A 21,376-nucleotide genomic window follows, 5' to 3' on the forward strand; every position below is an offset into this window, starting at 1 on the left:
GTTCAATATGTCAAACTAGAGGTACTTGGGGGTAGAGAGCAATGTGAGGTACCTCTCTGAGAACACTCGTCTGATATGTCAGCGGCAATGAGCATGCGTAACTACACCACCACACCACCGTCTACCACACTGCTCAGTGAAGAGATCAAGAAGTTCATCAAACACAAAGGAAATGCAATTTCCCCGGAGTACAAATGTTTAATACATAAACCACTGTTCTATACAGTAGTGACTGTAAATATAGAGTCCTGTCAAATTATAACGTGGATTTGAGTATATTACTGATCAAGTCACAGACCACCAAGCAGAGAAATTACTAAAAACTGGGTATGAAATGATTTAGTCTATAATCAAGTATTAATCTCGTATCCTAACACCCATGTTATAATAGGATTTCAAGTTACTTATTAAGCCAAATCACCTGCCAGGTCTTTCACTAGATTTCAAACATCACAAAGTAGTAATGACTCTTTAGGCAATATGGTTTCCTGCATTTTTGTAGTCTATAGACTAAATAATTTAGACATTTTTAAAAGGTGTATGTGTACATTTCCAACAAGCCAAAAAAAAAAAAAAAGTCTTCAAAAAGGAGTTTGATCTCTTAGAATTACTTCTATCTGCCCACACCTTGCTTCTAAATCTATTTATATAATGAGATTAGCCATGTTACAACAGGCATGGCTCAAATCAGCTATAACCACGTAAAGGGCTAATCCAATGGAAAAAATTTACAGCCCTGGAATTAGGAACCTCAGCCCTCCACTTTCCAAGCTACCAAAACTACCTCTACCTGAGGTCACTGTCTTGCCTTGAGCACTGGATAACTCTAACGAGAAAAAAAGCAAAAAGGGAGACTAAAAGAAGTGATGGGGAGAAAGGGCAGGAAGGGTCCCTGGCAGAGAAGCATAAAAATCACCCAAAATGGTCCCAAGTAATGTATATGAGAAGAAGAGCTTATAAAGTAAATGACCTTTTATTATAAAATTTATAAGATAGGTTAAACTGTAGAAAAAAGGGGCCAATTTCAAAATATCACCATCACACTCAACGCACTTCCCCCAACCGCCATCAGGCCATGTCTGTGTCTCCATAAAGACCAAAGCAGGACAGCGCGTGCTCAGCGGGAGAGACCCCAGCGGGCTGCTGAGGGCAGTACATGCTGGGGAGAGCCGGGAGAGGAGACCAGGAAGGTGTGTCTTCCCGCACTCAGCACTTTCCAACTCAACCAAACTCGAAACATCAATCAGCTGCAGTTTTTACCTCTGTAAAGTTTCAGTGTACCCTTCCATCCTTCCTCGTCCCACTGAATAAAGGACAAAAGCTGTAGAGTACAAAAACTTGACACCCAGTTTCTCCTTCCTTCTACTTAATCTGATTCTTAGTTGTGATTTCTAAATGCCAAAACTCAGGTAAGTAAAGAGTTCTTCTAAAGAGCCTCCTTTCAATTGCCCATGGAATTCTATGATAGATGACAAGAAACTATGAAAGTCTGGCTGTCACTCCAAAAAGAATTAAAAAGAAAAATCCCAGAAAGCAAAAAGTAGTCCTTAGAGAACTTTCTGTGTCTCAACAGCAGGGGTGTTCTTATTTTTCAAATGTGTATATTAAGAAATACTAAACATCTACTGGTTGTTTAAACATACATGAGCTAAATATTAGTGTTAACACTTATGCTTATACAAATACTTACAAATCTAGAGGAGTTGTCATTCCTTACAGTCTTGGCATTTCCAAAAGCTAGTAAGAAAGAAACAGATGCATGGGTAAAATTGACAGAAAAATAATTTCAAGCAGAAATTTAAAGCAAATGGAATATTTGATAGCTATAAATCTTAGAAAATACAACTTGCAGCAATGACATTTCTGTCCAAGCTTCCCATAGAAACGTAACACAAGTCTTAAGAAAGCTTCCATGTCTTATGACAAGTTCATAGAAAAGGAGAGTCATTCCTATGATTCATGGAATTTTTTCAAATATTACTATAAATGGAATCTTGTCTAATTAAATAACCTTTTACTGTTTTAAAAGTAGTCAGTTGAGTGGATGGCAAGCAAGGCTTGTATTCTCCACCATTACCATCAGTATAAATAAGATTATTTCAGAGATGACTGACTACTTAGTATTATCAAAGGCTTCATGGAACTTGATGAGGTTTCCAGATGGAAAAGGCACAAGAAACTTTAAATTATTTAATTAATTTTAAAATAAAGCTACTGAAATGTGATTACATATGTAACTGTGAAATACAGAAAGAGTAAGAGATTTGGAAACTAACATCATCTCCAATAGGCTAAAAATACTACATAGTTTCTTTAGTTCATACCCATCGGACCTAAGTGAAACTTTCCAGAAAAGAAAGAAAACCAAATGGGCCCATAATGCAGAATCCAAGTTTATTCCAAACTTAGCTGCTGTGAGGAGCCCAGTCTCCCACAGGAGTCCGTTTTAAGAAAATAAGGGCACCTAAGAACCACAGGTTGATGCCACCCCAGGCACAGAATGCTCCTGTTCAATATAGGTAGTTCATGGCGTCATAAAGAAAAAGGTCTGTTTCACCAAGCTTGTGCACAAAGTAGGGGCAAATTAATCTGGGCTACGGTAGGAGAGAATTAAGCTGAATAAATATAAGGCATATAAGCAGAAGGATCCCCATTTGATTGCTTTGGAAGAAGCCCAGCAGTGTACCTCTAACCTCAACATGCAAACCAGTCACCTAAGGATCTTATTCAATGGGTCTGGGATGGTCATGAAATTCTGCATTTCTCCCAATACTCCCCAACCCACCCACCCCTGTTACTAGGATCCCTGGGCCCGCTGCAGCTAACAGGGACAGAAGAGTACTCAGTAATGTGGCAACCAGAAAAATGAATCTTGAGATTAAGAAGCCAGGCATCAAACCTCTGGAAGCCTCCATAACTTCATTAAACAGAGGGAAGATTAGAGTAACAGGAGTTCAAATGGTTACCAAGGGCTAAAAGCTGATCCAAGTTTTGAAAGCAGTCGCGTGATCAAGGCGCGACCGTGGGTTTCTGTTGAAGTTCACTTGGATATTCAGTAGCCAAACCCGATGCGTTATATTTCACGTTTGCTGGCTTTTTTTGTGTTTTTGATTTTTTAAAAATAGTTGGTTCCGGCTCAGTTCAGTAGAAATTTACAAAGTCAACACAGGGAAAGTTCTTCGTATCAGCGATTAAGGTTGGGAGGGGTATAGTTTGGTAGGTCCCTGATGCCAAATTCTCTCCTTAATAGAAAATCAGCTGAGAGGCTCTACTGAGTGGGGAAACCTGCACACAGGAAATACTCAAAAGGACGCTTACTGAAGAGGCTCACATCATTATCCATGTCCACCACCAGCTAAGAGGCTTTAATAAATGCAACCCTGAAAAGGCTGAGTGTTGCCCCAGTGGTCATGAAGACCACGACATTTCTCGTGTTTTAACAGGCTAGTCTTCCCGGTGGGTGTGAACATGTAGGGGGGCCAAGTTAACTAACTTGCACAGCCCCAAAGTCCAGCTTGAGATGCTGATGCATAAAGGACAGTTTATTGTGGCTTGAAGGTCAAGGGCAAGTGAAGGAATTGCTTCAAAAAAACTTTATTCAGGGCGCCATTTGCATGCCATAAACCATCTTTTCATCAAACAAATCTTGAGTTGCACACACAGCTCTAAACACTAAAGTCTTTTATTGTGAGCCACAGAATCAAAAACAAGTGTTTCATTATAGAACACTTGAGACACATTCCTCAATTGTTTTTTTAAGTTCATTGTTCTAAATGTTCATTTACAGTAGCAGTTCCAGCTAAAAAGTAAAGCATTCCCATAAAAGATAATACATGCCCACAGCAGACATTTCTTCCATTTCCTGCACTGGGGCCTAGTTCCAAATACCATCAAATAAAGGGCCAGATTCTCATCACAGATGCAAGCTATAGCATTCCACAGTGCTTCTCCTTTAGATCACAGCGTTCTTAAAATAAGCATATACAGAAATACACGTACAGCACCCTAACTTAAAAGCAAAAGGGAAAGTAAACAAAAAGTCAAATACTGGAACAATAAAATGAAGATACAGCACTTTCCGTAATAGCGTCTTTATTCGTTAAGGTACCGAAGGGAACGAAAGATTGGTATAACAACAGAATAGATGTTTCAGGTTTTGCTTTTCACAACTTAAAGTATTTTCACTAGTCTTATCTCACTATCTGGGGGGTGAAGAGGCGGAAGGAGGGGCTAGGTCTAGGTAACAAAGAAAACAGGCAGGGCTCTGTCCCTCCACACTGGGGGGCATCTTACTCACCCCAAAGCAGTTCTGCTTTAATCCATGTTAAATCTTGACCCTCCATGACTGTGAACAAAGAGTTAAACCAAACTACTCTTCTAGACCAAAGACTGATCAGGGCTGGTTTTGACCCTTGACATTTGGCAGTGTCCAGAGACAATTTCAGAGCTAACAACTAGGGCCAGGGGTGCCTCTGGAACCTAGTGGGTAGAGACCAGGGATGCAGCTAAACATCTTACAATGAATGCACAGGACAGCACTCCATAGCAGAGATTTATGCAGTCCAAAATGAGGTTGAGAAACCCTACTCTATCCCAACAACTATATGAGTGACAATAAAGACAGGCTTACAATATAAAGCAAAAATCAAGGACTTGCCATCAATAGGGAAAGACTGATTTACTGTTTCCAAAGCAAACAATGGTTTATGCCTATGGTTTATGCCAACCTCCATGGCTTTAGGGGGACTCACCTCTGGCTTTTTCTGATGGTAGTATGGACTCCATGTATGTGTCCCCCACCAATTTTTATGTTGAAGTCCTAACCCCAATGTGATTGTGTTTAGAGTTGGGGCCTTTGGGAAGTAATTAGGGTTCTACGAGGTCATGAGCCAACCAGGGTTCCTGCCCCCAGCCACCACACACAAAGGAGAGATCATGTGATCCCACAGCAAGATGGTGGCTACCAGCAAGCCAAGAGGCCTACCTTGCCAGCACCTTCATCTAGGACTCCTGAGCCTCTAGAAGTTTAAGAAAACAAATTTCTGTGGTTTAAGCCACCCAGCCTATGGTATTTTGTTAGAGCAGCCTGAGCTAACTAACACAGATGGCCAACCATAGAACCTGAACTCCAGAGACAGGTTTAGGCTTTCTGTGATCCTGAAAAAAACTGTCCTTTAGATGTTTCTCTGGCACGGCCTTTCTGACAACAGAAATAAGCAGCCACAGGTGTTATCCCAAATGATAAAATAGCACTGCACTCATGCGGCGCTTTTTCACCAAGTTTTTCCTAGCCATCAAGTCAAATGCAAATATCAGGTGATTATTTTTAGGCAAAACTGAAGTAATTCAAATAAAAATTGAAAGGGGAAAAAAATGAATGTAAGTGGGAAAGCTCCTTTTGGATGAGTAAACTGTTTCCTCCTTTAAGCACCTGAAGCCAAGAGTTCTTAGGACACAGTTCATTTGCCCTGCAGGTCCGGGCCTGAACCTTCCTCTTTCCCTGCCTCCCCCCAGCTCCCCTGCCAGCCCACCAGGTACCTGAAGAGCCCTGCAAACTGGATCACACTGACCCGATGTACACAGGAAATCCTACCTTCCAGGACTGGGTTGGACTGTAAAAGCTGTTCTTTGACTTGGTTCACTTCTGCTCCTTTTCCACAAACGGCCGCTACATACGACATGACAAGCTTGCTGGCCTCTGTGGATGAAAACAAATCCTATCAATAAATTAAGCAGAAATCTGGAAACAAATTTTAGAGGAAGGAAATAGGGTGTAGAAGATCCATTAATGTTTTCAAATGCCTTTATACCTGGGACTAAATAATGTTTTGGATATCTTTTAAAATTTGTGTGCTTTCCACCAGTCAGAATGGCTAAAATTAACAACACGGGGAACAACAGTGTTGGCGAGGATGCAGAGAAAGGGGAACCCTCCTACACTGTTGCTGGGAATGCAAACTGGTGTAGCCATTCAGGAAAACAGTACGGAGGTTCCTCAAAAAGTTAAAAATAGAACTACCTTACGATCCAGCAATTGCACTACTAGGTATTTCCCAAAGGATACAGAAATACTGAATTGAAGGGGCACCTGCACCTCGATGTTTACAGCAGCATTATCAACAATAGCCAAACTATGGAAAGAGCCCAAGTGTCCACTGACAGATGAATGGATAAAGAAGATGTGGTGAATATATCCAATGGAGTATTACTCAGCCATCAAAAAGAATCAAGTCTATCCATTTTGCAATGACGTCGCTGGAGTTAGAGAGTATTATGCTGAGTGAAATACGTCAGTCAGGGAAAGACAAATACTGTATGATTTTACTTGTATGTGGAATCTAAGAAACAAAACAAATGATCAGAGAAGGGAAAAATAGAGAGGCAAACCAAGAAACAGACTCTTTTTTTAAGATTTTATTTATTTATTTGAAAGAGACAGTGAGAGAGGGAACACAAGCAGGGGGAGTGGGAGAGGGAGAAGTAGGCTCTCCGCTGAGCAGGGAGCCCAATGCGGGGCTCGATCCCAGGATCCTGGGACCATGACCTGAGCTGAAGGCAGATGCTTAATGACTGAGCCACCCAGGCACCCCAGACTCTTTAACTATAGAGAACAAACTGATGGTCACCAGAGGGCATGGGGGTTGGGGGATGGGTTAAATGGGTGATAGGGATTAAGGAGTGTACTGGTTATGATGAGCATCGGGTATTGTATCTAAGTGCTGAATCACTAAATTCTATACCTAAAACTAATATTATACTGTGTGTTAACTGGAATTTAAACAAAAACAAAAAAATTAAAAATTAAAAAAATATTTGTGCTTTCTTTTCAATGATGTCCTTAATTCAGATATAATAGGAATTGTGCTTAAAGATTATCACCAGTATGAAAAAAAATTTGCTGAGTAATAGAGCCAACAACATGTCAGGAGAACTATCTTAAAGCAATCATTCACACATAATTACAATATTATACACAGATAATTCAAGGCAAAAATAACCTGGTAACCTGGGTAGCTTTACAAAAGTATTTTTATTTATTTATTTATTTATTTATTTTTTGCTTTAAATATTTTTTTGGGGGAAAGGACACCACACTTCTACTCAATTGAGAGAAACATTTTTACAGTCTTGAGGTCTTTTATTTTCTTTACATTTATCATGCCATGAATTCATAGGGAATGGGTTCCAGCAGTTCGGGCTCCTTTCCATTGGTTCTCACAAAGTGTGCTTCTCTGGGTGGGGCAGGCTGGCGCTTCAGTTGAACCCAAGTACCCTTCTCTTTGGCTTCCGTCTTTTTCTGATCATTTTCCTTCACACGCTTCAGGAAGCTGTCTCGGCTCTTTGAGTGTTTAATATGCTCAATGCGTACATTAATTCTCTTGGCAAGAATCTTGCCCTTAACTTGTTTGTTTACAAAAATGCCATCAGCATGCTGGGTGACCTTGTAGACTCTTCCAGTTTTGCCATGGTAAGATTTGTGGGGCATTCCTTTTGGAACAGAGCCCATTCCCTTGATGTCCACAATATCCCCTTTTTTATAGATTCGCATGTATGTGGCCAAAGGAACAACTCCATGTTTTCTAAAAGGTCTGGAGAACATATAGCGGGTACCTCTCCACTTTCCCTTTGTGTTGGTCATTTTGGCGAATTACTGGAAGATGGCGGTTCCGGCCAAAAGGCTACAAAAGTATTTTTAAAGTTTAAAAGAACTGTCCTCCTCAAAAATAGTTTCTAAATCAAACTAGTTTGCTCACAACTAGACTAAATTAGTTACTCTTCAACTCAATTAAAAAACTAAGCCACTAATGTAAGGATTTAGTAACAAGAAAGCTAGCTTTTATAGGGCACAGTTGTTTTCAAAGGTTTCACCAGGAACTCTGAAAGGTAAGCTGCTAAAAGAAGCTGGCCACCTGAAGCATACAAAGAATTCTTTGCTCAAAGGTGGGCAAGATTTGTTTTTGGTGGTTTTATCCTTTGGTGTCTATCAGCCTGTGTCCTCTTTCAGCATCTGCTTCTTAGGACCTGATCTTTTGAATAGTGCCTTCCAAGGAATATTAATAGATATTCAGGGAAAATGATGTCCAAAGTTAAATGAATTAGATGAAGTGAAATAGGTTTCTTTTTAAAGGGTTTCCTGGAGGATCACATGCATGGTGGAATTCTGGAAAAGGCTCGAGAATGCTACACTTCCCAGACTGGTTTGCCATGGAATCTGTTTCTCACTGAGCTGTCCTCATTCTGATTTTCCATAACCAGGGAAGGGCTCAACTATTAACCGTCAGCAGAATTCAACACACACCTTCATTTGGGCGGCCGAGGTAAGGAGACTCATCAGAAGTCTTGCTTTCTCTGAAGTCTGCGCACGAGTGCCACCGTCTGAGAGCAGGAAGGCTTCCTCAGATCTGAGTGATGATACCTCTGCCCACAGGTATAAGGGGGCAGATCTCAACACTGCCATTTCTCATACAGAGACCGACAGGTGGCTTCCAGTCCCACTGCCCACCACGAAGAAGTAATAAATGAACAACCGGAATTCACCTTGGGCACACTGCCTGGCACTTGCTTTAGGACTTTAGAACAACCCCAAAGCATTGACTAACAAGCCACTGAGCACCAAGAATCTATATCAGGTCACACAAAGTTCTCTAGGCCTGAGGCAGGAGCAAATAGGGTAGAGGGAAAGCAAACAATCTCATGGAACCCTGAGAAATGAGGTGGGAGACTGGGTATTTCTGCCATGCTTGCAGTTAAGTCTTCCTCCAACGTGCTTTCTGGGTAATGAAAATGGGTCCACACAGGTTCTCTGGTGGTCTGTGATGGCTGATTTCTATTGTCTCCTTTTAGGGGCTGCAACTGAGAAATGCCAATCTCTTCATCTCTGTGATTCTCTTCCTCCAAAGGGCACTGTTCCTTCACACACCTTCCACTGTGTAAAGTTTCTGAACTACATTTCCCACTGTTCTCAGGGTTTCAGCATCTAAAAGCTGGTGAATTATATATGGACAAAGAGTTTATATGCTATCACATGTCATTTGACTTCCTGGTGCCACAATTCCCTCTACCCATCGGTCCGAGCTGGAACTCTTCTTCTGGTCACTTCAGGATACTTTCTTTCTAGGCTCTATGGCTTTCAAGTTCAGGCGAGGCTGCCCTCCCAGGAAATTCCTGACATCCAATGCTGGGCCACCTCTCCTCAGTTACCCACACATCCCAACTCAGCAGTCTGGCCTCTGAAGCAACTCACCTCCAGGCCTGCTTTCTCATCATTCCACTTTCTCATTGGTACCTCCGCTCCCCATCCTCGCCTCTACCCTCACATGTGTTATTATATCCCTAACAAGAATTTCTGGCCTTTCTACCCATTACACTATGACAAGACTGAAAGCATTTAGAGGCACAATAACGGTCTCAGATAGTGGCAAATACACACACACACACATATACCTTAGATGAAAAGGTAAGTTTCCTTTTAGGTAAACTGACAATAAATATTAAAAGTCCAGGTCAGGCTGTTTTGCTTATTCCAGTGATTATGGACCTCACTGTAGCCAAACATCAAGTTTAGCTACACGACTACACCGAGTTCTCTGGAAATCCAGTTCTGGACCAGGATGGACTCTTAGGGACAAAATGCTGGGGTGGGGGTGGGGGGCAGGAATCAACCAAGAATCAAAATTCTCTGGCGGCTGTTGATTTGGTCTCAGAGACTTTTTAATGGCCAGTATGAAAAGAATCAAGTTTTCTCAGGGTCAAATCTGTTTAAAAATGGTACAAGGAGCAGATCTTTTGGAATTTGGATTGAACTTACATCTGGTTGTTAAACTGAGTATAAACCCACAATATCTATTGAGATAGAAAGAGGACTTAACTTAATTGAAATTAGGAATGACTTTTATTAACCTTAAAATCTATTTAAGTAATTCAAATATAATTTTTAAATATAGTTCAAGGATACTTATTCCTAAATTGTTAAAAAGTTTGTATATTCAATTCTTCACTATCTTCAGGAAATCTAATCCTGGATTCATTTTGATAATTCATTTTTGGAAGCCGGGATTAAGAGTAGTTTTCTTTAAACAGTCTCATTATCTAAAAGAGACAACTCTTATAATATTTTTTCTTGACATAATACTTGATCTTTAACTTAAGCAGCTCATGAGATACTCACTACTTCAGAGAAATAAGTAGAACAGTAAGGATATGTTGCAAGGTCCAACATAGTTTAGAAGACTGTTCTTGTAATATTTCACCATGCTGGAAACAGGAAGTAAGATTATCTCATGAAGCTTTCTGCTTCATTTCCTTTTGGCCCTTCTGTACTAAAGTTCAAATAAATTTGTATCTTTATTCAAGTACTTAGATATTTATCCAAATCAAAACTTCATGTAATAACCTCTATGAATGAAATATATTTCTAAGAATCAAGAATTATCATCTTCCATATCTCAAAGTCCAGTTTTTGGATTACGTAGATTGTTACAGAAACCAACTAAACATGACCTTGGCAATCACGGTATACAATTATAAGCATTTTCCAAAACAGCACTCTTGAACAGACCGTGGATACTTTAATCCAGTAATCATACTCTTCAATGACAATGTCTTTCATGTACATTGTAAAAATAGAAAATGATTCTACTTGAGACAAAAAGGTATACTCTTCATGTATACACAAAACTCTGAAAAGCACAACTATTTTAGACCTAAAAACACTGGCATTTAAAACTGGCAAAACATAACAGCATTTGCTTAGAATCAATTCTGAGTTCATCGTTTTCTCTCACTCGTAGATACTTCACATATGTAAATTTATGTACATATATATGTTTGAATGTAACTTGAATCCTAAAATTCATCAACAGTCAGACAAACATAATATTAAGTCTTCAAAGTAAAGTCTCTTCTCACCAGAAAATGGTAGGACATCTAGGGTTGAACAGATATTCTGCACTAATGGGCAAATGGCCTGTCACAAAATACTTCTAAATCTGAATATCTGGATCAGATTCATATCAACGAAAGGGGTTACAGAAGATAGAGATTCTGGGCATTTTAAATTCCTGATAAGGAAAAAATGAGAATTTAACTCTGTATTCTCTGGTACCTTGTAAAAGACTGTGAACAATATATATCATCTGTTATTATGCAATTATTACATAATCATATAATTACGTAATAATTTTTTTTTATGAAAGAAAGCACGGCAAAGTAGTAGTAGGTAGATGAGAAAGGAAAAACATTTCAGTGAAAGACATTTGCGCTCATGAGGACAGCAGGATGGGAATCTTGCTGCTAAAATTGCAAAACCTGTGCATGTTAACTGAGCAGGCTCCCATGGATTCAATCATGGTATCAGGAACAAAAAAAAACCAAAAATGTATGGATACAAGCAAGGCTTATTCGAGTTTTCTTCACAGAACTTCTTGTAATTTATCCAGGAGTTAATAGGTATCCATGTATGCATTCATAGTACATGCAACACCATGCATGTCACGTATAGATCACATAACACACATATATGTCATAAAGCAAACAGAGCCACACATTTCCACACACACATATACTGATATATTTATCTGCTTCTATACTTCTCTATCTCCTTGGTTAAAATATCCAAGTTTTTCCGGGCACCTGGGTGGCTCAGTTTGGTTAAGCGTCTGCCTTCGGCTCAGGTCATGATCCCAGGGTCCTGGGATCGAGTCCCGCATCGGGCTCCCTGCTCCGCGGGGAGTCTGCTTCTTCCCTCTCCCTCTGTCCCTCCCTGTGCTTGTGCTCCTCCCCCCCAAATAAATAAATAAAATCTAAAAAAAGAAAAAAAATCCAAGTTTTTCTAGAGACTGAGCTTATATAGGTCTCACGGTCCAGTGACCTAAAGAGTAAGACTACCACAATCAATGAGGCCACCTCTGTGTACAATGAAAAACAGATTCTGCAACATAGAGGAACACCCTTTTTAGCAGCCACGAGTCTGCAAGGCTGTACAGTAAGCCAGCTGCAGCATATCCAAACTAACCAGACAGGTGGCCTCAAACCGTTCCAGTTGTGGTACAAAGAGCCTGGGTCTCGCGATGAGCAATACAGCTTTTCCTCTAAGAGGAGTCATGACGGGCAGTGTTTTTACTGAAATACAACGCTATATACAAGTTGCTCTGCTTCAGAAAGTTTGGCCACGAGATCTCTGATAATGAATATAAAACATGTGGATCAAGAGAGGCCTTTCTCACATGGGGAAGAAACAAAACAAAAGCTCACTATATTTTGGGCTTCAGTCTGCTTAGCTGTTCTGCCTCCCTGGGACACCTCCGTAAGGAGATGTAAAGTCGTACAAGGTCATTTGGGGTTCAGAACCAAAAGTCTTAATGAGCAAGGCAGGCTTCATAACTCTCCTAGCTGATGGTTGGAGAGTTCCTAGAAACTGATGTTAACTGTAAAATTAGAAACCAAATGATTTATGCTGTTTTCTTATGTCAGGATCATCTTCTTAGGCCCACAGATTTATTGTAATGTCTTTGAAACAATGCAGTTATGATGGTTCCTTCACGTTCTACATCCCCTGCCCCCATCAGCTCTTGAATGATTCTCCACAAACTATCTGTATTCACAGTAGTGAATTCTGAGTTCACTGCCTAGAAATACTTGGGCACTTTTATGAGGCATGATGAATTTTTTATTTAGCACAGCAGTAATGAATTAAATAGGACCCCAAAGGACTCAAAGAGTTCACGCCTCTCCCTGAGTGCCCACATTATATAACCGTGCAGCATAAGAATATCTCCACTGCTTAAGGCCAATAACATCATCATCCGCCAAGGGGGTTTACAACCTCATTAAATTAATTACTTCTTGTAAAATAAGCCCTCTAATACTGCAGGGTAGTCCTGTATAAGCTATCAAGTAAAGATTCTTACCGAAAAGACATACTGTGCATAAACTCTACAGCACATTCTAGGCCCTCCATAAATGTTAGTTCTCTTCTTCTTTCATTTAATTACCAACAAAATCTTTAATAACGATATGTACTCAAAAACAATTTCAGTGGTCAAGATAATGGGGCATTTCAAAAGTGCCCTGGCATCCCTCTTCCCCACAGAACTGACAAAACCCCATCTCCAAACTCCTCACACTACCATGCTACAATCTGTGTATTATTTTCCATCATTTCATTTTCCCGTAAGTAATCTCCATGAACCAGAGACATTAATCAACACATAAATTCTATGCTTTACTCAGATGGATAGTGTAATGACAACTAAAACCATAATAAATTTTGAGGCAATTTTTGTACCACTCCTTGCAAAGTGAAAGAAAAGTAGAAAAAGATGAATCAGTAAGTGAAGCATTAAATGTCCCTGGGGACAGAGATGTAGGAGATGCTGTTGGGATCTGTAAATGAAAAGGAAGAGCTTATTAGCAGCTACCAAAGAGTGTAGTTGAGTGGATATTTTAAAACAGCAGCTCTCACTCAGGACTAGGGTCCACCTCCCAGCACTAGGAGGTTTAATGACAATGGACAGCTGAAGATCACAAGATCCAGGAATCACAGTAGCTCAAAAATAAGACAAATGCATCAAATGACCTCTAGGCAGTGCTATTCAAAGTATGATCCAAAAACCATCACTATTCAAAGTTGGTAGGTCCATGGACTATTCCCAGTCTACACATGAGAATAGGCTTTTATAAGTTTTTATAGCAATTTGGTCTTTTATTTTGTCTCTTTAAATGAAAAACAATTACAGATTGGTTCTTCTATGTCTTCTTTTATTTCATTTTCCTGATATCAGTCAGGAACAGATTTGGGGAGGAGAGAGACCAGTGTTTCACGGTGGAAGGTTTGAGAAGCACTGCTTGAGAATGGCTATGGTACCCTCCTCCAGCTTCCCACCTGAAGCAGCACCTCACCTTGTGTGCTGTAAATAGAACAGCCCTACCAGAGGGAAAAAAGCAAAGGCCAAGAAGCAGCTGTCCGTTCTTATGACAGAGGGCAAAGGGATCCTAGGAAGGACAAAATCTGGGGAGGATGATAGGGAGAAAAGGATTCCAAGTGGTGAGTGGGATACTGAAACCCAAAGGACAAGTTATTACATAACAAAATATCAAGAGAAGAGAAAAACTACAGAACAGAAGAATGAACTCCATCCCACTAGATTTCTACCAGAGGAATGAGGTGCTTTTGTTTTTCTTGGAAAAGACTGAACACCAACCCAGTACCATCAACCTCCACTTAGCTTTTCAATAAGAAAGACACGTGAACCCACTGGGAGATGGAATCTCACTGCAGGAGGGGGCAGTGTGGTTTAGAACTCTCTGAGAAGGAGGTGGTCACACGCTGACATGGCTCATTAGTGGATGTGTTGTCTTCTTGGAATGTATGTTCCAGAGGAGATGAAGACGTGGCCAACACCAGTCAAGCCAGTGACCACAACCCACTTCTGATGACTCAATTAGGAACAAAGTGATACAATCAGACTCTCAAAAAATGTATCTTTAGTCATGATGAAGAATTAGTAAAAACCTAAAAAAATTAATAGCCATAGGAATAATTTCATCTCTTCCTCCCTCATGCTTAAATGAAAAGAAAGGTATGAAGTGACTAGGCTTGTAGATACAGTCAAAAGGATCGAGGTAAGGAGTGGGGGGGCATGAGATACACCAGTACAAATGCCTCCTGTCAAGAGACATAGTTTTTAACTTGCCTTGCAACATTTCCATTGGTCAACTTGGAAAGTAACAAGAAGCTGTACTACTTCTAAGAATTTAATTGTTTCATAAGAAAGAACTGGTTAGTGACAGAAGAGAGGCAAAACTTTCTCGCAAGACACCAGTGTCCTTTTAAAGAGAGAGTTCTGAATGGCTAAAGATGTCACAAATTTCTGAGCAAACAGAGGTTTAGAGCCCATACCCAGAGATTCAGATGAATGATCTGAAAAGGGATAGGAAACTATATATAGTTTTATATGTCTATATATAATAGAGAGCAAAACTTTTAATGAAAAGTAGCACAAGCTGCAATTATTGAAAAGGAGAAAAGCAAGAGAGAGAGGTGCAGAAGTAGGTAGGGACTAGATCACACAGAATCTTATATAGCAAGCACAGTGGACTTGACATTTATTTTAGTGCAATAGAAACCATTAAAATGTTTATACAAAAGTATCTTGAGACAAATGAAAATGGAAAAACAATGTATCAAAACTTAGGAGATGCAACTTTTAGGAGGAAAGTTTATAGTCACAAATGTATACATCAAGAATAAAGAAAGATCTCAAACAAACCTAATATTACACCTCAAGGAACCAAAAAAGAATAACAAACTAAGCTCAAAGTTAGCAGAAAGAAGGAAATAATATCAATTAGAAGTAAATGAAACATAGAACTGGAAAATGACAGAAAAAATTAATAAAACTAAGAGATGGTTCTTTGAAAAGATAAACCAAACTGACAAACCTTTAACCAAGAAAAAAGAGAGGTCTCAAATAAATAAAATTATAAATGAAAGAGGAGACATTCAACAAATACCATATAGATACAAAGAACCTTAAGAGGCTACTATGAACAATTACATGCCAACAAATTGGACAACCTAGAAGAAATGGATAAATTCCTAGAAACATACAAACTACCAAGACTGAACTGTGATAAACAGAACAGTAACAAGTAAGATTGAATCAATAATCAAAAACCTCCCCAAAAAGAAAAACCCAAAATTAGATGGTTTCACTGTTGAATTCTACCAAACATTTAGGGGAGAATTAACACCAATCCCTCTCACTCTTCCAAAACACTGAAGAAGAGGTAACACTTCCAAACTCATTTTATAAAGCCAAACTTACCCTGATACCAAAGCCAGATAAAGATACTACAAGAAAACTACAGATCAATATCCCTGATGAAAAAAGATGCCAAAATTCTCAAAAAATACTACCAAACTGAATTCAAAGACTTTTAGGATCATACACTGGGGTGCCTGGGTGGCTCAGTCAGTTGAGCGTCCCACTCTTGATTTTGGCTAAGGTCATGATCTCAGGGTGCTGGGATCAAGCCCTGCATCAGGCTCCATGCTCAGTGGGCAGTCTTGCTTCTGGATTCTCTCCCTCTCCTTCTGCCCCTCCCCCCACTCACACAATCAACCGCTCTCTCTCAAAATAAATAAATCTTAAAAAAAAAAAAAGGATCATACTCCATGATCAAGTGATATTATCCCTAAGATGCAAGGATGGTTTAACATGTGCAAATCAATAAAAATGATACATCACATTAACAGAATAAAAGATAAAAATATGACCATCTCAATAGATGCAAAAAGGCATTTGATGAAATTTAAAATCCTTTCATGATAAAAACTCGCAACTGGATTGGGTATAGAAGGAACGTACCTCAACATAGAAAAGGACATAAATGACAAGCCCACAGCTGACATCATACTCAATGGTGAAAGGTTGAGAGTTTTTCCTCTAAGATGAGGAACAGGACAAAGTTGCCCACTCTCACCACTCCTATTCGACATGGTAGTGGAAGCTAGAGCAATTATGCAAGGAAAAGAAATAAAAGACACCAGAATCAGAAAGAAGTAAAATTGTCTCTGTAGAGGACATGATCTTACATATAGAAAACTCTGAAGATGCCACCAAAAGAACTGTTAGAACTAATAAACTAATTCAATGAAGTTGCAGGATACAAGATAAACATACAAAATCAGTTGTGTTTCTTTATACTAACAACAAAGTATCTGAAAAAGAAATAAAACAATCCTATTCACAATAACATCAAAAACAATAAAATACTTAGGAAAAACTTAACCAAGGAGGTGAAAGATCTCATAAGATACTCATGAAAGAAAATTAAAGACACAAATAAATGGAAAAATACCCTATGTTCATAGATTGAAAGAATTTATGGTATTAAAATGTCCATACTACCCAAAGTAATCTATAGATTCAATGTAATCCCTATCAAAATTCCAATGGCATTTTTCACAGAAAAAGAAAAAAACAATCCTAAGATTTATACAGAACTACAAAGAGACTGCAAACAGCCAAAGCAATCTTCAGAAAGAAGAATAAACCTAGAAGCACTATAATTCCTGATTTCAAACCACTACAAAGCTATAGTAAATAGTATGGTACTTGCATAAAAATAGATACATAGACCAAAAAAACAGAACAGAGGAGCCCAGAAATAAAACCGTGCATATGCAGTCAACTAATATTTCACAAGGGAGCCAAGAATACTCAATAGGGAAAAGACAGTCTTTTCAATAAATGGTGTTGGCAAAATAGGATATTCACATGCAAAATAAATCTGAACCCTATCTTATACCACTCACAAAAAGTAACTCAAAATGGATTAAAGATCTAACTCTAAAACCTGAAGCCATAAAAAATCCTAAAAGAAAACATAAGGCAAAAGTTCTTTGACATTGGTCTTAGCAATGATTTCTTGGGATTATTCCAGAATAATAGGACCATGATAGTGAGGGATTGGAGAATGAGATCTAATCCTCCTATTAAATGCTCTTAAAAGCACCCTCTACTTTTGCTTCACTGCACTTAACATTTTGTATATAGACTATATGTATACATGCATACATACAATATATGTATATGTGTATATTTAGTACATATACTATGTACATGTATATAAAACACAGAGCTATTGCCTATCTCCTCCACTAGTTTACAAATTCTATAAGGACCAGGATGGCGTCTGGCTCACCAATGTATCACTGGTACTTAGCACAGTACCTTTCACCTTATTAGTATTCCTACTGGTACTCAAAAATTATTTCCCAGGGGCTCATGGGTGGCTCAGCCGGTAGAGTGGCTGAATTGGTTTTGGCTCAGGTCATGGTCTCGCGGTCCTGGGACTGGGCCCCGTGTCGGGAAGTCTGCTTGAGGATTCTCTCCTCCTGTCCCTCCCTACCCCTCTAAAATAAATAAATAAATCTTAGAAAAAAATTATTTCCTGGATGAATGAATAAATGAATGTGCATTACATGGGAAATTTGTGAAGACAAGGATGTTTAGCCCTAGGGAGACATGATGGATGACTTCAAATAACTGAGTGACTGCCCCATAGAAAAGAAAGTACACTAATTGGATAAGGTTCCAGACTGCAGAGGTAAGACCACTAGGTAGAGGCAGACTCCAACTCTAGGTAAGAAAGAACTTGTGTTAGCTGAACCTGTATGGCAAATGTAGGAGTTGGCTTTCCAAAGCAGTGAGCCCTCCATCACTACAAAAGAAGGGAGTCTGGCTGTTCTATGGGAAGGACCCTACAGTAGGCAGTGTACAACTACAATCCCTTCCAATATGAGACTATGCTTTCTGTTACTTTCCATTCTTTTTTTTTTTTTTTTAAGATTTTATTTATTTATTTGAGAGAGAGCAAGTGAGCACAAAGGGGGTGGGGCAGCGGGAGAGGGAGAAGCAGAGTCCCCACTGAGCAGGGAGCCCAACACTGGGCTCAATCCCAGGACTCCAGGATCATGACTGAGCCAAAAGCCAAAGGCAGACACTTAACCGACTGAGCCACGCAGGCGCCCCTGTTACTTTCCATTCTTACATGTCAGTCAATAAGACTTCAAAGGCACAAATTTTAGGAGGGGCTTATGAACAAAACATCCATTTCGGTCAGATGACTGAAATAACCATGGACAATTTTCTTCTCTTAATAATCAGAGACTCAAAGTATGCTAATGTGATCACTTAATAGCCAAGCAAAGTAGAAATGTTTAAATCCCTTTTTAGCAAACTAGCAGAATCATCAGAGTCTTGTGTATAAAACAAGAACATTTTACAGATAAAATGGCTGTGAAAATACCATCTCCCTCATCATCCTCCTCCTTCAGGGACTTATCAGTTCCATCAAAGAAACTCACTGACAACAGTGGTTTTAACCTGCCCAAGTCTGGACTCACAGAGCACAGCTCTTCTAAATTTTTTCCAGGTTAGCTGGGCATCATGTGTAAAATCATCTTTTCACTCAAAAGCATCATCAATCACACGAATTGTTTTTATTAAAAGCACAAGAAAAAAAGCATAATCTCTCCATTCAAGGGTTTGTGTTACGGTGAGGTGCTAGCCTATCTAAAAATATACAGAAAATCTCAATTCCTTAGGCTTCAAAGTCTTTAGAGTAAAATTAAGCATTTTTCTGGTATATTCCCTCCTCACTCTTTAGCAGAGGTAAGATGTGCCTGTGGCCTCTCAAAGCCCAAACAATCTGTCATTCATCAAAGAAGTGGTAAGACCTCAAAGGTCTGGGGCCTTGGAGGAAAGGTAAAAGACCTTGAAGTAGATACGGAATCCAGAAATAGACTCCCATACTGGTTGAAATCCCTTTGACAGTTACCCGTTTCTTCAAGTGAGAGATGTTAAGTCCTTCCCAGAGAACAGTCCATGATCCTAATCAGCAGCCTCCTGCAAAGGAGCCATCACAGTGGCCCTGTGCAGCTTCATGCTAATGAGCCCCGCCCTCTGCTCGAACATCATCTGTGCCGCATTTACCTTCTAGAGAGGAGAAAGGAAGGTTGTCCAGGGCTGGCCTTACCTGTTTTTCCTGCTCCGCTCTCCCCAGTAATGAGAATACATTGGTCCTTATCTTGATCTCTCAGGGATCTGTATGCTTCATCTGACAGGGCGAAGCTGCAGGGGATAATGGGAGAAAAGTCCTTAAAATTCAGCTCATTATCATGTGTTTATCAGATGCAACCACAGGCTCTTTAAAGGACACTGATATGCTTTAGATAGGAAGCTGAGACATCAGATTTTATTTCCTTCAAATTCTTAAAGGAAAAAATAAACCCATCCATCATTGTGGCCCATGTTACCTTTTCCTTCGAATTCTCTAGTAAACAAAATGGTACCAATTTACTGTACTCTTTAGATTTGCTTTATTTAACCCACATGTGATACTTAAAGTTCACTGTATTAAAATCTGGACAATTCAGAGAACCAAGGAGAAAATGTCACATCACATGCCCAAAACTGGACGGTGTAGAGGTTTTCAGAACAATACACTCGTTTCAAAACAACAAGAAAAAATTTTTTTCGAACATTAGAAAAACGTTATCAAATACCAAATAACTGGTATTAGCATCATTAAGCTAAAGACAGAACTACTGCCTTCCCAGACACATAAGTGAAGCTAACCACCCACCAGAGGCCAGAGGTATCACGCGTCTGCCAGGGGTCTTGTCCAGTCCCAGGCCCTCAAGCTCCTCACTGGGCCCTGTGATGACAAAGGGCCCCCTATCGAGGACCAAGTCAGTCCTCAGGTTGATCTTCCCTGCCTCGAAATCTACAAACAAGGTAAAATGTGCCCCCTCTAGCTAACTGAAAAATAATTTTGACAATATGGTACTGTGTTTAAAATAGGTAAAGTCCCTCTTCTAATTCATTTATCAACGAGTACTTATCGAGAATCTACCTTGTGTAAAGAACATGCTGGAAATGTAAAGATAAGTTAGACTCAACCGTGTCTCAGGAATTCTCAGTCAAAGGCAGGGGAGAGAGAGAGAAACAGAAAACAGCAACCCAGCAAGTTAAAAGCAATGAGAAAGATATGTGCAAACGTTGCAGAACAAGACAGAGGCCTCAGGGGATGGGGAATGGAGCTGCACAATCTTCAGGGGTAGAAAAACCAGTCCTCAAGAATATAGTAGCAAGACTAAGGGCTTTTAGGGAACAAAGCAAAAGACAAAATAACCTAGGCGGGGTGGGGGAGGGGGGTTATGAGCAGTTCTTGCTACTGGAAGGCAAAGCCTAAGGAAGGGACAGATGAGTGACAAGGTAGAGAGAGAGATGGGCAGACTCCAAATTAGAACAGAGATGATAGGGAGCTACACTCCAGGACTGTAAGCAGGAGAGTGGCAGGACTGGATAAGAAGTAGATAGTAATGAGAGCTAAAAATAGCAACATTTACCAGCACTGTCCCAAGCCCTTCCTCTTTAATCATTTTAAATCTCACAACAAAACTACTAAGAATAAATTATTACTAATCCCACTCCAGATGATGAAACTGTGGCATGGAAGACGTGACATACCAAGGTCACACGGCCAGTGGGACACAGTGGAGCCAGATCTGAGCCCTGCTCCTGACCACCCGGATATACCGCCTCTGCATTTGGGACCAGGCCACAAGAGTGCACAGGAGACCAATCTGGAGACCAGGAGGCCAGTGAAGGGCTAGGCTCCAGGGAGGGTTTAAATTTGGCTAACCAAACCACAGACAGCCTTTCAATCAATGACTTTGGCTTTTCTTGAGAAAGTGTGTCATACCATTAATACTGACAATTTACTGAGCACCTTCGATGTGCCAGGATGAGGCGCTCGCATATTCACAATCAGATTTGACCCTTAAAACCGTTCTATGAAGTAA

General features: G+C 39.8%; 1 protein-coding gene and 1 pseudogene across 1 annotated transcript in view; both read right to left on the bottom strand.

Annotated features, from left to right (window-relative positions):
* The window catches only part of MYO1B (myosin IB), a 91,513-nt gene extending 71,842 nt beyond the window's left edge, over window positions 1-19,671 (bottom strand). The window contains exons 1-3 of the mRNA XM_081813955.1: window positions 19,546-19,671; window positions 5,594-5,698; window positions 1,691-1,737 (exon numbers count right to left, since the gene is read on the bottom strand). Of these exons, the coding sequence (XP_081670081.1) occupies window positions 1,691-1,737; window positions 5,594-5,681 (135 nt within the window). The 5' untranslated portion in view covers window positions 5,682-5,698; window positions 19,546-19,671. The remainder of the gene's footprint in view (window positions 1-1,690; window positions 1,738-5,593; window positions 5,699-19,545) is intronic.
* Window positions 7,106-7,688, bottom strand: LOC115944219 (large ribosomal subunit protein eL21 pseudogene; annotated as a pseudogene).
* Window positions 19,672-21,376: the final 1,705 nt, after the last annotated feature.

Source organism: Leptonychotes weddellii, chromosome 3, assembly GCF_054177405.1.
Source record: "Leptonychotes weddellii isolate Sample4059 chromosome 3, ASM5417740v2, whole genome shotgun sequence".
Taxonomy (NCBI): Eukaryota; Metazoa; Chordata; class Mammalia; order Carnivora; family Phocidae; genus Leptonychotes; species Leptonychotes weddellii.